This window comes from Girardinichthys multiradiatus, chromosome 14, assembly GCF_021462225.1.
Source record: "Girardinichthys multiradiatus isolate DD_20200921_A chromosome 14, DD_fGirMul_XY1, whole genome shotgun sequence".
Lineage (NCBI taxonomy): Eukaryota > Metazoa > Chordata > Actinopteri > Cyprinodontiformes > Goodeidae > Girardinichthys > Girardinichthys multiradiatus.
In genome coordinates, this window is record NC_061807.1 from 26,069,869 (window position 1) to 26,086,112 (window position 16,244).

The 16,244-nt window shown below is 47.9% G+C and overlaps 1 protein-coding gene across 1 annotated transcript; it reads left to right on the forward strand.

The window, feature by feature from the left end:
- Nucleotides 1–6,226: 6,226 nt before the first annotated feature.
- On the forward strand, nt 6,227–16,244 carry LOC124880316 (mucin-5AC-like; the record flags this gene model as incomplete). Its single annotated transcript, XM_047385362.1, has 5 exons — nt 6,227–6,286; nt 11,750–11,809; nt 14,009–14,093; nt 14,494–15,227; nt 15,546–16,244. Coding segments are annotated over 5 exons (1,638 nt in total), but the record flags the coding sequence as incomplete, so codon positions are not given.

Genomic DNA, 16,244 nt, shown 5'->3' on the forward strand with positions numbered 1-16,244 from the left:
AACTACAGCTGCTCCAACCACAACAACAGCTGTTCCAACTACAACTGTCCTTCCTATCACAACCACAGCTGCTCCAACCACAACAACAGCTGCTCTTACAACAACCACAGCTGCTCCAACCACAACAACAGCTGCTCCTACAACAACCACAGCTGCTCCTACAACAACTACAGCTGCTCCAACCACAACAGCTGCTCCTACAACTACCACAGCTGCTCCAACCACAGCAACAGCTGATCCTACAACAACCACAGCTGCTCCAACCACAACTACAGTTGTTCCAACCACAACAACAGTCCTTCCAATCACAACCACAGCTGCTCCAACCACAACAACAGCTGCTCCTACAACATCCACAGCTGCTCCAACCACAACAACAGCTGCTCCTACAACGACCACAGCTGCTCCAACAACAACAACTGTCCTTCCAATAACAACCACAGCTGCTCCAACCACAACAACAGCTGCTCCTACAACAACCACAGCTGCTCTAACTACAACTACAGCTGCTCCAACCACAACCACAGCTTCTCCAACCACAACCACAACCGCTCCTACCACAACCATAGTTGCTCCACCCACAACAACAGCTGCTCTAACCACAACTACAGCTGCTCCAACCACAACAGCTGCTCCTACCACAACCACAGCTGCTCCAACCACAACAACAGCTGCTCCTACAACAACTACAGCTGCTCCAACCACAACAGCTGCTCCTACAACAACTACAGCTGTTCCAACCACAACAACTGTCCTTCCAATCACAACCACAGCTGCTCCAACCACAACTACAGCTGCTCCTACAACAACCACAGCTGCTCCAACCACAACTACAGCTGTTCCAACCACAACTACAGCTGTTCCAACCACAACAACTGTCCTTCCAATCACAACCACAGCTGCTCCAACCACAACAACAGCTGCTCCTACAACAACCACAGCTGCTCCAAGCACAACAACAGCTGCTCCAACAACCACAGCTGCTCCAACCACAACTACAGCTGATCCAACAACAACAACTATCCTTCCTATCACAACCACAGCTGCTCCAACCACAACAACAGCTGCTCCTACAACAACTACAGCTTCTCCAACCACAACAGCTGCTCCTACAACAACTACAGCTGTTCCATTCACAACCACAGTTGCTCCAACAACAAATACAGCTGTTCCAACAACAACAACTATCCTTCCTATCACAACCACAGCTGCTCCAACCACAACAACAGCTGCTCCTACATCAACTACAGCTGCTCCAACCACAACAACAGCTGTTCCAACTACAACTGTCCTTCCTATCACAACCACAGCTGCTCCAACCACAACAACAGCTGCTCTTACAACAACCACAGCTGCTCCAACCACAACAACAGCTGCTCCTACAACAACCACAGCTGCTCCTACAACAACTACAGCTGCTCCAACCACAACAGCTGCTCCTACAACTACCACAGCTGCTCCAACCACAGCAACAGCTGATCCTACAACAACCACAGCTGCTCCAACCACAACTACAGTTGTTCCAACCACAACAACAGTCCTTCCAATCACAACCACAGCTGCTCCAACCACAACAACAGCTGCTCCTACAACATCCACAGCTGCTCCAACCACAACAACAGCTGCTCCTACAACGACCACAGCTGCTCCAACAACAACAACTGTCCTTCCAATAACAACCACAGCTGCTCCAACCACAACAACAGCTGCTCCTACAACAACCACAGCTGCTCTAACTACAACTACAGCTGCTCCAACCACAACCACAGCTGCTCAAACCACAACAACAGCTGCTCCTACAACAACCACAGCTGCTCCATCCACAACAACAGCTGCTCTTACAACAACTACAGCTGCTCCAACCACAACAGCTGCTCCTACAACAACCACAGCTGCTCCAACCACAACAACAGCTGCTCCTACAACAACTACAGCTGCTCCAACCACAACAGCTGCTCCTACAACAACTACAGCTGTTCCAACCACAACAACTGTCCTTCCAATCACAACCACAGCTGCTCCAACCACAACTACAGCTGCTCCTACAACAACCACAGCTGCTCCAACCACAACTACAGCTGTTCCAACCACAACTACAGCTGTTCCAACCACAACAACTGTCCTTCCAATCACAACCACAGCTGCTCCAACCACAACAACAGCTGCTCCTACAACAACCACAGCTGCTCAAACCACAACAACTGTCCTTCCAATCACAACCACATCTGCTCCAACCACAACAACAGCTGCTCCTACAACAGCCACAGCTGTCCCATCCACAACCACAGCTGCTCCATCAACAACTTCAGCTGTTCCAACCACAACAACTGTCCTTCCAATCACAACCACAGCTGCTCCTACAACAACCACAGTTTCTCCAACCACAACTACAGCTGCTCCAATCACAACTACAGCTGTTCCAACCACAACAACTGTCCTTCCAATCACAACCACAGCTGCTCCAACCACAACAACAGCTGCTCCTACAACATCCACAGCTGCTCCAACCACAACAACAGCTGCTCCTACAATGACCACAGCTGCTCCAACAACAACAACTGCTGCTCCTACAACAACCACAGTTCCTCCAACCACAGCCACAGCTGCTCCAACAACTACAGCTGTTCCAACCACAACAACTGTCCTTACAATCACAACCACAGCTACTCCAACCACAACTACAGCTGTTCCAAGCACAACAACAGCTGCTCCTACAACAACCACTGCTGCTCCAACCACAACCACTGCTGCTCCAACCACAACCACAGCTGCTCCTACAACAACTACAACTGCTCCAACCACAACTACAGCTGTTCCAACAACAACAACTATCCTTCGTATCACAACCACAGCTGCTCCAACCACAACAACAGCTGCTCCTACAACAACTACAGCTGCTCCAACCACAACAGCTGCTCCCACAACAAACACAGCTGTTCCATTCACAACCACAGCTGCTCCAACAACAACTACAGCTGTTCCAACCACAACAACTGTCCTTCCAATCACAACCACAGCTGCTCCAACCACAACAACAGCTGCTCCTACAACATCCACACCTACTCCAACCACAACAACAGCTGCTCCTACAATGACCACAGCTGCTCCAACAACAACAACTGTCCTTCCAATCACAACCACAGCTGCTCCAACCACAACAACAGCTGCTCCTACAACAACCACATCTGCTCCAACCACAACTACAGCTGCTCCAACCACAACAACAGCTGCTCCTACAACAACCACAGCTGCTCCAACCACAACAACAGCTGCTCCTACAACAACTACAGCTGCTCCAACCACAACTACAGCTCATCCAACCACAACAACTGTCCTTCCAATCACAACCACAGCTTCTCCCTCCACAACTACAGATGCTCCAACCACAACAACAGCTGCTCCTACAACAACCACAGCTCCTCCTACCACAACCACCGCTGCTCCAACAACTACAGCTATTCCAACCACAACAACTGTCCTTCCAATCACAACCACAGCTGCTTCAACCACAACTACAGCTGTTCCAACCACAACAACTGTCCTTCCAATCACAACCACAGCTTCTCCCTCCACAACTACAGATGCTCCAACCACAACTACAGCTGCTCCTACAACAACCACAACCACTCCAACCACAACAACAGCTGCTCCAACCACAACTACAGCTGTTCCAACAACAACAAGTATCCTTCCTATCACAACCACAGCTGCTCCAACCACAACAACAGCTGCTCCTACAACAACTACAGCTGTTCCAAATACAACAACTGCCCTTCCAACCACAACCACATCTGCTCCAACCACAACAACTGTTGCTCCTACAACCACAGCTACTACAACCACAACCACAGCTGCTCCAACCACAACTACAGCTCTTCCAACCATAACAACAAATGTTATGACAACATTAAGCACACCAACTGCAGAGGCAATCATAACAAGGCAATTGGTTTTTAGGTCTCATACAGATACCTTCATCTCTGATTTGGAAGAACCATCGTCGTCACAGTTTAAACATCGTGTTGGTCTGTTATTAAATAATGTAAGTTTTAATCTTTAAATCATCCAACATCAAAATTTTCAAAATCTTGATTTTATGTTGAGGACACTACTGTGCAAATTATACCTGTTTATAGTAGATTCTCAACCTTCCTTTTAAAAATATGCATTTAGGTTGTGCAAAAATATCTCTTAGCTTTGCCAACAGATTCCTTAACAAATGCAAAATTAAGTTTTTAGAGTAGCTTAGTCAGAGTCTGGTGCAGAGAGCTATGGATTGAGGTAAATGCAAGGTGGGCCAGTATCCTGAAAGACGTCAAGCCCATCAAATAAGACAAATAATCAGAATTTCTGCGGAAATTTACAAAAAAATCCTCAGTTTTGATAAGTAGTTCTTTACAGCTTTTATTGCTATAAAGAATTGTCCACAGATTATTAAACAGTATACAGAAAAGTCTTACACTTTTAAATGATTAGTTTCTGAATCCTTTAATTACAAAAACAAAATCTAATTTGACAATTGAGATATGATTTAATTTATTTCTACTAATCTGTCTACAGCTTGATCCACTTTTCCGACAAGCATTTGTTTCATTCCGCACGATAAGAATTATTTCGTTCAGGTAATTTCTTGAGGATTTACTATTAAAATATCAAATTTCATATTAGGAAATCTTTACAAATGAAGTTATGTCTTACTTTTTTTCAGGAATGGATCAATCATCAACACACTGGAGCTTGATTTTGCATCATACACTCCTACTGACACAGCCACTGAAGAAGTTTTATTTAATGCGGCTTCAAGCATAACAGATTTCTCAATTGCACCCAGTTCAATTGTTGTGAGTGACCCAGGTAAGCAATATTAAATAATTAAATAAGAAAAAGTCAATATTTGTTAAAAAATTAAATATGAGTCTCTAATAACACCACTGTTCCAACCACAACCACAGCTGCTCCAACCACAACAGCTGCTCCTACAACAACCACAGCTGCTCCTACAACAACTACAGCTGCTCCAACCACAACAGCTGCTCCTACAACAACCACAGCTGCTCCAACCACAACAACAGCTGCTCCTACAACTACCACAGCTGCACCAACCACCACAACAGCTGCTCCTACAACAACCACAGCTGCTCCTACAACAACTACAGCTGCTCCAACCACACCAGCTGCTCCTACAACAACCACAGCTGCTTCAACCACAACAACAGCTGCTCCTACAACAACCAAAGCTGCTCCAACCACAACAACAGTTGCTCCTACAACTACCAAACCTGCTCCAACCACCACAACAGCTGCTCCTACAACAACCACAGCTACTCCAACCACAACTACAGCTGCTCCAAGCACAACAACAGCTGCTCCTACAACGACCACACCTGCTCCAACAACAACTGTCCTTCCAATCACAACCACAGCTGCTCCAACCACAACAACAGCTGCTCCAACCACAACTACAGCTGTTCCAACCACAACAGCTGCTCCTACAACAACCACAGCTGCTCCAACCACATCAACAGCTGCTCCTACAACAACCACAGCTGCTCCAACCACATCAACAGCTGCTCCTACAACAACCACAGCTTCTCAAACCACAACAACAGCTGCCCCTACAACAACCACAGCTGCTCCAACAACAACTGTCCTTCCAATCACAACCACAGCTGCTCCAACCACAACAACAGCTGCTCCTACAACAACCACAGCTGCTCCAACCACAACTACAGCTGTTCCAACTACAATTGTCCTTCCTATCACAACCACAGCTGCTCCAACCACAACAACAGCTGCTCCTACAACAACTACAGCTGTTCCAACCACAACAACAGCTGCTCCTACAACAACCACAGCTGCTCCAACCACATCAGCAGCTGTTCCTACAACAACCACAGCTGCTCCAAACACATCAACAGCTGCTCCTACAACAACCACAGCTGCTCCAACCACAACAACAGCTGCCCCTACAACAACCACAGCTGCTCCAACAACAACAACTGTCCTTCCAATCACAACCACAGCTGTTCCAACCACAACAACTGTCCTTCCAATCACAAACACAGCTGCTCCAACCACAACAACAGCTGCTCCTACAACAACCACAGCTGCTCCAACCACAACTACAGCTGTTCCAACTACAACTGTCCTTCCTATAGCAACCACAGCTGCTCCAACCACAACAACAGCTGCTCCTACAACAACTACAGCTGCTCCTACAACAACCACAGCTGTTCCATCCACAACCACAGCTGCTCCAACAACTACAGCTGTTCCAACCACAACTGTTCTTCCAATCACAACTACAGCTGCTTCAACCACAGCAACAGCTGCTCCTACAACAACCACAGCTGCTCCAACCACAACAACAGCTGCTCCAATCACAACCACAGCTGCTCCAACCACAACAACAGCTGCTCCTACAACAACTACAGCTGCTCCTACAACAACCACAGCTGTTCCATCCACAACCACAGCTTCTCCAACAACCACAGCTGTTCCAACCACAACTGTTCTTCCAATCACAACTACAGCTGCTTCAACCACAGCAACAGCTGCTCCTACAACAACAACAGCTGCTCCAACCACAACAACAGCTGCTCCTACAACAACCACAGCTGCTCCAACCACAACTACAGCTGTTCCAACAACAACCACTGTCCTTCCTATCACAACCACAGCTGCTCCAACCACAACTACAGCTGTTCCAACAACAACAACAACTGTCCTTCCAGTCACAACCACAGCTGCTCCAACCACAACAACAGCTGCTCCAACCACAACTACATCTGTTCCAACCACAACAACTGTCCTTCCAATCAGTACCACAGCTGCTCCAACCACAACAACAGCTGCTCCTACAAATACCACAGCTGCAACAACCACCACAACAGCTGCTCCTACAACAACCACAGCTGCTCCAACCACAACTACAGCTGTTCCAACAACAACTGTCCTTCCTATCACAACCACAGCTGCTCCAACCACAACAACAGCTGCTCCTGCAACAACCACAGCTGTTCCATCCACAACCACTGCTGCTCCAACCACAACAACAGCTGCTCCTACAACGACCACACCTGCTCCAACAACAACAACTGTCCTTTCAATCACAACCACAGCTGCTCCAACCACAACAACAGTTGCTCCAACCACAACAACAGTTGCTCGTACAACTACCACAGCTGTTCCATCCACAACCACAGCTGCTCCAACCACAACAACAGCTGCTCCTACAACAACCACACCGGCCCCAACAACAACAACTGTCCTTCCAATCAGTACCACAGCTGCTCCAACCACAACAACAGCTGCTCCTACAACTACCACAGCTGCTCCAACCACCACAACAGCTGCTCCTACAACAACCACAGCTGCTCTAACCACAACTACAGCTGTTCCAACTACAACTGTCGTTCCTATCACAACCACAGCTGCTCCAACCACAACAACAGCTGCTCCTACAACAACCACAGCTTCTCCAACCACAACAACAGCTGCTCCTACAACAACCACAGCTGCTCCAACCACAACTACAACTGTTACAACAACAACAACAACTGTCCTTCCAGTCACAACCACAGCTGCTCCAACCACAACAACAGCTGCTCCAACCACAACTACATCTGTTCCAACCACAACAACTGTCCTTCCAATCAGTACAACAGCTGCTCCAACCACAACAACAGCTGCTCCTACAACTACAACAGCTGCACCAACCACCACAACAGCTGCTCCTACAACAACCACAGCTGCTCCAACCACAACTGCAGCTGTTCCAACAACAACAATTGTCCTTCCTATCACAACCACAGCTGCTCCAACCACAACAACAGCTGCTCCTGCAACAACCACAGCTGTTCCGACCACAACCACTGCTGCTCCAACCACAACAACAGCTGCTCCTACAACGACCACACCTGCTCCAACAACAACAACTGCCCTTTCAATCACAACCACAGCTGCTCCAACCACAACAACAGCTGCTCCAACCACAACTACATCTGTTCCAACCACAACAACAGCTGCTCCAACCACAACAACAGTTGCTCGTACAACTACCACAGCTGCTCCAACCACCACAACAGCTGCTCCTACAACAACCACAGCTGCTCCAACCACAACTACAGCTGTTCCAACAACAACTGTCCTTCCTATCACAACCACAGCTGCTCCAACCACAACAACAGCTGCTCCTACAACAACCACAGCTGTTCCATCCACAACCACAGCTGCTCCAACCACAACAACAGCTGCTCCTACAACAACCACAGCTGCTCCAACCACAACAACAGTTGCTCCTACAACTACCACAGCTGATCCAACCACCACAACAGCTGCTCCTACAACAACCACAGCTGCTCCAACTACAACTACAGCTGTTCCAACTACAACTGTCCTTCCAATCACAACCACAGCTGCTCCGACCACAACCACAGCTGCTCCAACAACAACCACAGCTGCTCCAACCACAACAACAGCTGCTCCTACAACAACCACAGCTTCTCCAACCACAACAACAGCTGCTCCTACAACAACCACAGCTGCTCCAACCACAACTACAACTGTTACAACAACAACAACAACTGTCCTTCCAGTCACAACCACAGCTGCTCCAACCACAACAACAGCTGCTCCAACCACAACTACATCTGTTCCAACCACAACAACTGTCCTTCCAATCAGTACAACAGCTGCTCCAACCACAACAACAGCTGCTCCTACAACTACAACAGCTGCACCAACCACCACAACAGCTGCTCCTACAACAACCACAGCTGCTCCAACCACAACTGCAGCTGTTCCAACAACAACAATTGTCCTTCCTATCACAACCACAGCTGCTCCAACCACAACAACAGCTGCTCCTGCAACAACCACAGCTGTTCCGACCACAACCACTGCTGCTCCAACCACAACAACAGCTGCTCCTACAACGACCACACCTGCTCCAACAACAACAACTGCCCTTTCAATCACAACCACAGCTGCTCCAACCACAACAACAGCTGCTCCAACCACAACTACATCTGTTCCAACCACAACAGCTGCTCCAACCACAACAACAGTTGCTCGTACAACTACCACAGCTGCTCCAACCACCACAACAGCTGCTCCTACAACAACCACAGCTGCTCCAACCACAACTACAGCTGTTCCAACAACAACTGTCCTTCCTATCACAACCACAGCTGCTCCAACCACAACAACAGCTGCTCCTACAACAACCACAGCTGTTCCATCCACAACCACAGCTGCTCCAACCACAACAACAGCTGCTCCTACAACATCCACACCTGCTCCAACAACAACAACAACTGTCCTTCCAATCAGTACCACAGCTACTCCAACCACAACAACAGCTGCTCCTACAACAACCACAGCTGCTCCAACCACAACAACAGTTGCTCCTACAACTACCACAGCTGCTCCAACCACCACAACAGCTGCTCCTACAACAACCACAGCTGCTCCAACTACAACTACAGCTGTTCCAACTACAACTGTCCTTCCAATCACAACCACAGCTGCTCCGACCACAACCACAGCTGCTCCAACAACAACCACAGCTGCTCCAACCACAACAACAGCTGCTCCTACAATAAGTACAGCTGCTCCTACAACAACCACAGCTGTTCCATCCACAACCACAGCTGCTCTAACAACTACAGCTGTTCCAACCACAATTGTTCTTCCAATCACAATTACAGCTGCTTCAACCACAGCAACAGCTGCTCCTACAACAACCACAGCTGATCCGACCACAACAACAGCTGCTCCAATCACAACCACAGCTGCTCCAACCACAACAACAGCTGCTACTACAACAACCAAAGCTGCTCCAACCACAACTACAGCTGTTCCAACAATTGTGCTTCCTATCTCAACCACAGCTGCTCCAACCACAACAGCTGCTCCAACAACAACTACAGCTGTTCCAACCACAACAACTGTCCTTCCAATCACAACCACAGCTGCTCCAACCACAACAACCGCTGCTCCTACAACTACAGCTGCTCCAACCACAACAACAGCTGCTCCTACAACTACCACAGCTGCACCAACCACCACAACAGCTGCTCCTACAACAACCACAGCTGCTCCAACCACAACTACAGCTGTTCCAACAAAAACAACAACTGTCCTTCCAGTCACAACCACAGCTGCTCGAACCACAACAACAGCTGCTCCAACCACAACTACATCTGTTCCAACCACAACAACTGTCCTTCCAATCACAACCACAGCTGCTCCAACAACAACAACAGCTGCTCCTACTACAACCACAGCTGCTCCAACCACAACAACAGCTGCTCCTACAACTACCACAGCTGCACCAACCACCACAACAGCTGCTCCTACAACAACCCCAGCTGCTCCAACCACAACTGCAGCTGTTCCAACAACAACAACTGTCCTTCCTATCACAACCACAGCTGCTCCAACCACAACAACAGCTGCTCCTGCAACAACCACAGCTGTTCCGACCACAACCACTGCTGCTCCAAGCACAACAACAGCTGCTCCTACAACGACCACACCTGCTCCAACAACAACTGCCCTTTCAATCACAACCACAGCTGCTCCAACCACAACAACAGCTGCTCCAACCACAACTACATCTGTTCCAACCACAACAACAGCTGCTCCAACCACAACAACAGTTGCTCGTACAACTACCACAGCTGCTCCAACCACAACAACAGCTGCTCCTACAACAACCACAGCTGCTCCAACCACAACAACAGCTGCTCCTACAACAACCACAGCTGTTCCATCCACAACCACAGCTGCTCCAACCACAACAACAGCTGCTCCTACAACAACCACACCTGCTCTAACAACAACAACTGTCCTTCCAATCAGTACCACAGCCTCTCCAACCACAACAACAGCTGCTCCTACAACTACCACAGCTGCTCCAACCACCACAACAGCTGCTCCTACAACAACCACAGCTGCTCTAACCACAACTACAGCTGTTCCAACTACAACTGTCGTTCCTATCACAACCACAGCTGCTCCAACCACAACAACAGCTGCTCCTACAACAACCACAGCTTCTCCAACCACAACAACAGCTGCCCCTACAACAACCACAGCTGCTCCAACAACAACTGTCCTTCCAATCACAACCACAGCTGCTCCATCCACAACCACTGCTGCTCCAAGCACAACAACAGCTGCTCCTACAACGACCACACCTGCTCCAACAACAACAACTGTCCTTCCAATCACAACCACAGCTGCTCCAACCACAACAACAGCTGCTCCAACCACAACTACATCTGTTCCAACCACAACAACTGTCCTTCCAATCAGTACCACAGCTTCTCCAACCACAACAACAGCTGCTCCTACAACAACCACAGCTGCTCCAACCACAACAACAGTTGCTCCTACAACTACCACAGCTGCTCCAACCACCACAACAGCTGCTCCTACAACAACCACAGCTGCTCCAACCACAACTACAGCTGTTCCAACAACAACAACTGTCCTTCCAATCACAACCACAGCTGCTCCAACCACAACAACAGCTGTTCCAACCACAACAACAGCTGCTCCTACAACAACCACAGCTGCTCCAACCACATCAACAGCTGCTCCTACAACGACCACACCTGCTCCAACAACAACTGTCCTTCCAATCACAACCACAGCTGCTCCAACCACAACAACAGCTGCTCCATCCACAACTACAGCTGTTCCAACCACAACAACAGCTGCTCCTACAACAACCACAGCTGCTCCAATTACATCAACAGCTGCTCCTACAACAACCACAGCTTCTCCAACCACAACAACAGCTGCCCATACAACAACCACAGCTACTCCAACAACAACAACCAAAGCTGTTCCAACTACAACTGTCCTTCCTATCACAACCACAGCTGCTCCAATCACAACAACAGCTGCTCCTACAACAACTACAGCTGCTCCTACAACAACCACAGCTGTTCCATCCACAACCACAGCTGCTCCAACAACTACAGCTGTTCCAACCACAACAAATGTCCTTCCAATCACAACCACAGCTGCTTCAACCACAGCAACAGCGGCTCCTACAACAACCACAGCTGCTCCAACCACAACTACAGCTGCTCCAACCACAACTACAGCTCTTCCAACCACAACAACTGTCCTTCCAATCACAACCACAGCTCCTCCTACCACAACCACCGCTGCTCCAACAACTACAGCTGTTCCAACCACAACAACTGTCCTTCCAATCACAACCACAGCTGCTTCAACCACAACTACAGCTGTTCCAACCACAACAACTGTCCTTCCAATCACAACCACAGCTGCTCCCACCACAACTACAGATGCTCCGACCACAACTACAGCTGCTCCTACAACAACCACAACCACTCCAACCACAACAACAGCTGCTCCAACCACAACTACAGCTGTTCCAACAACAACAAGTATCCTTCCTATCACAACCACAGCTGCTCCAACCACAACAACAGCTGCTCCTACAACAACTACAGCTGTTCCAAATACAACAACTGCCCTTCCAACCACAACCACATCTGCTCCAACCACTACAACTGTTGCTCCTACAACCACAGCTACTACAACCACAACCACAGCTGCTCCAACCACAACTACAGCTCTTCCAACCATAACAACAAATGTTATGACAACATTAAGCACACCAACTGCAGAGGCAATCATAACACGGCAATTGGTTTTTAGGTCTCATACAGATACCTTCATCTCTGATTTGGAAGAACCATCGTCGTCACAGTTTAAACATCGTGTTGGTCTGTTATTAAATAATGTAAGTTTTAATCTTTAAATCATCCAACATCAAAATTTTCAAAATCTTGATTTTATGTAGAGGACACTACTGTGCAAATTATACCTGTTTATAGTAGATTCTCAACCTTCCTTTTAAAAATATGCATTTAGGTTGTGCAAAAATATCTCTTAGCTTTGCCAACAGATTCCTTAACAAATGCAAAATTAAGTTTTTAGAGTAGCTTAGTCAGAGTCTGGTGCAGAGAGCTATGGATTGAGGTAAATGCAAGGTGGGCCAGTATCCAGAAAGATGTCGAGCCCATCAAATAAGACAAATAAGCTTTTATTGCTATAAAGAATTGTCCACAGATTATTAAACAGTATACAGAAAAGTCTTACACTTTTAAATAATTGGTTTCTGAATCCTTTAATTACAAAAAAAAATGTAATTTGACAATTGAGATATGATTTAATTTATTTCTACTAATCTGTCTACAGCTTGAACCACTTTTCCGACAAGCATTTGTTTCATTCCGCACGATAAGAATTATTTCGTTCAGGTAATTTTTTGAGGATTTACTATTAAAATGTCAAATTTCATATTAGGAAATCCTTGCAAATGAAGTTATGTCTTACTTTTTTTTCAGGTTTGGATCAATCATCAACACACTGGAGCTTGATTTTGCATCATACACTCCTACTGACACAGCCATTGAAGAAGTTTTATTTAATGCAGCTTCAAGCATAGCAAATTTCTCAATTGAAACCAATTCAATTGTTGTGAGTGACCCAGGTAAGCAATATTAAATAATTAAATAAGAAAAAGTGAATATTTGTTAAAAAAGTAAATATGAGTATCTACTAACACCACTGTTCCTACAACAACAACAGCTGCTCCAACCACAACAACAGCTGCTCCTACAACAACAGCTGCTCCAACCACAACAACAGTTGCTCCTACAACTACCACAGCTGCTCCAACCACCACAACAGCTGCTCCTACAACAACCACAGCTGCTCCAACCACAACTATAGCTGTTCCAACAACAACTGTCCTTCCTATCACAACCACAGCTGCTCCAACCACAACAACAGCTGCTCCTACAACAACCACAGCTGTTCCATCCACAACCACAGCTGCTCCAACCACAACAACAGCTGCTCCTACAACGACCACACCTGCTCCAACAACAACAACTGTCCTTACAATCACAACAAAAGCTGCTCCAACCACAACAGTTGCTCCTACAACTACCAGAGCTGCTCCAACCACCACAACAGCTGCTCCAACCACAACAACAGCTGCTCCTACAACGACCACACCTGCTCCAACAACAACAACTGTCCTTACAATCACAACAACAGCTGCTCCAACCACAACAACAGTTGCTCCTACAACTACCACAGCTGCTCCAACCACCACAACAGCTGCTCCTACAACAACCACAGCTGCTCCAACCACAACTACAGCTGTTCAAACAACAACAACTGTCCTTCCTATCACAACCACAGCTGCTCCAACCACAACAACAGCTGCTCCTACAACAACAACAGCTGTTCCATCCACAACCACAGCTGCTCCAACCACAACAACAGCTGCTCCTACAACAACCACACCTGCTCCAACAACAACAACTGTCCTTCCAATCACAACCACAGCTGCTCCAACCACAACAACAGCTGCTCCAACCACAACTACAGCTGTTCCAACCACAACAACAGCGGCTCCTACAACAACCACAGCTGCTCCAACCACATCAACACCTGCTCCTACAACAACCACAGCTGCTCCAACCACAACAACAGCTGCTCCTACCACAACTACAGCTGTTCCAACAACAACTATCCTTCCAATCACATCCACAGCTGCTCCAACCACAACAACAGCTGCTCCTACCACAACTACAGCTGCCCCAACCACAACTACAGCTGTTCCAACAACAACAAGTATCCTTCCTGTCACAACCACAGCTGCTCCAACCACAACTACAGCTGTTCCAACTACAACTGTCCTTCCTATCTCAACCACAGCTACTCCAACAACAACAACAGCTGCTCCTACAACAACTACAGATGCTCCTACAACAACCACAGCTGTTCCATCCACAACCACAGCTGCTCCAACAACTACAGCTGTTCCAACCACAACAACTGTCCTTCCAATCACAACCACAGCTGCTCCAACCACAACAGCTGCTCCTACAACAACCACAGCTGCTCCAACCACAACAACAGCTGCTCCTACAACAACCACAGCTGCTCCAACTACAACTACAGCTGTTCCAACAACAACAACTGTCCTTCCTATCACAACCACAGCTGCTCCAACCACAGCAACAGCTGCCCCTACAACAACCACAGCTGTTTCATCCACAACCACAGCTGCTCCAACCACAACGACAGCTGCTCCTACAACGACCACACCTGCTCCAACAACAACTGTCCTTCCTATCACAACCACAGCTGCTCCAACCACAACAACAGCTGCTCCAACCACAACTACAGCTGTTCCAACCACAACAACAGCTGCTCCTACAACAACCACAGCTGCTCCAACCACATCAACAGCTGCTCCTACAACAAACACAGCTGCTCCAACAACATCAACAGCCTCTCCTACAACAACCACAGCTTCTCCAACCACAACAACAGCTGCCCCTACAACAACCACAGCTGCTCCAACAACTACAACTGTCCTTCCAATCACAACCACAGCTGCTCCAACCACAACAACAGCTGCTCCTACCACAACTACAGCTGTTCCAACCACAACAACTGTCCTTCCAATCACAAACACAGCTGCTCCAACCACAACAACAGATGCTCCTATCACAACCACAGTTGCTCCAACCACAACAACTGCTGCTCCTACAACAACCACAGCTGTTCCATCCACAACCACAGCTCCTCCAACCACATTAACAGCTGCTCCTACAACAACCACAGCTGCTCCAACCACAACAATAGCTGCCCCTACAACAACCACAGCTGCCCCAACAACGACCACACCTGCTCCAACAACAACTGTCCTTCCTATCACAACCACAGCTGCTCCAACCACAACAACAGCTGCTCCAACCACAACTACAGCTGTTCCAACCACAACAACAGCTGCTCCTACAACAACCACAGCTGCTCCAACCACAACAACAGCTGCTCCAACCACAACTACAGCTGTTCCAACCACAACAACAGCTGCTCCTACAACAACCACAGCTGCTCCAACCACATCAACAGCTGCTCCTACAACAACCACAGCTGCTCCAACCACATCAACAGCTGCTCCTACAACAACCACAGCTGCTCCAACCACAACAACAGCTGCCCCTACAACAACCACAGCTGCTCCAACAACAACTGTCCTTCCTATCACAACCACAGCTGCTCCAACCACAACAACAGCTGCTCCAACCACAACTACAGTTTTTCCAACCACAACAACAGCTGCTCCTACAACAACCACAGCTGCTCCAACCACATCAACAGCTGCTCCT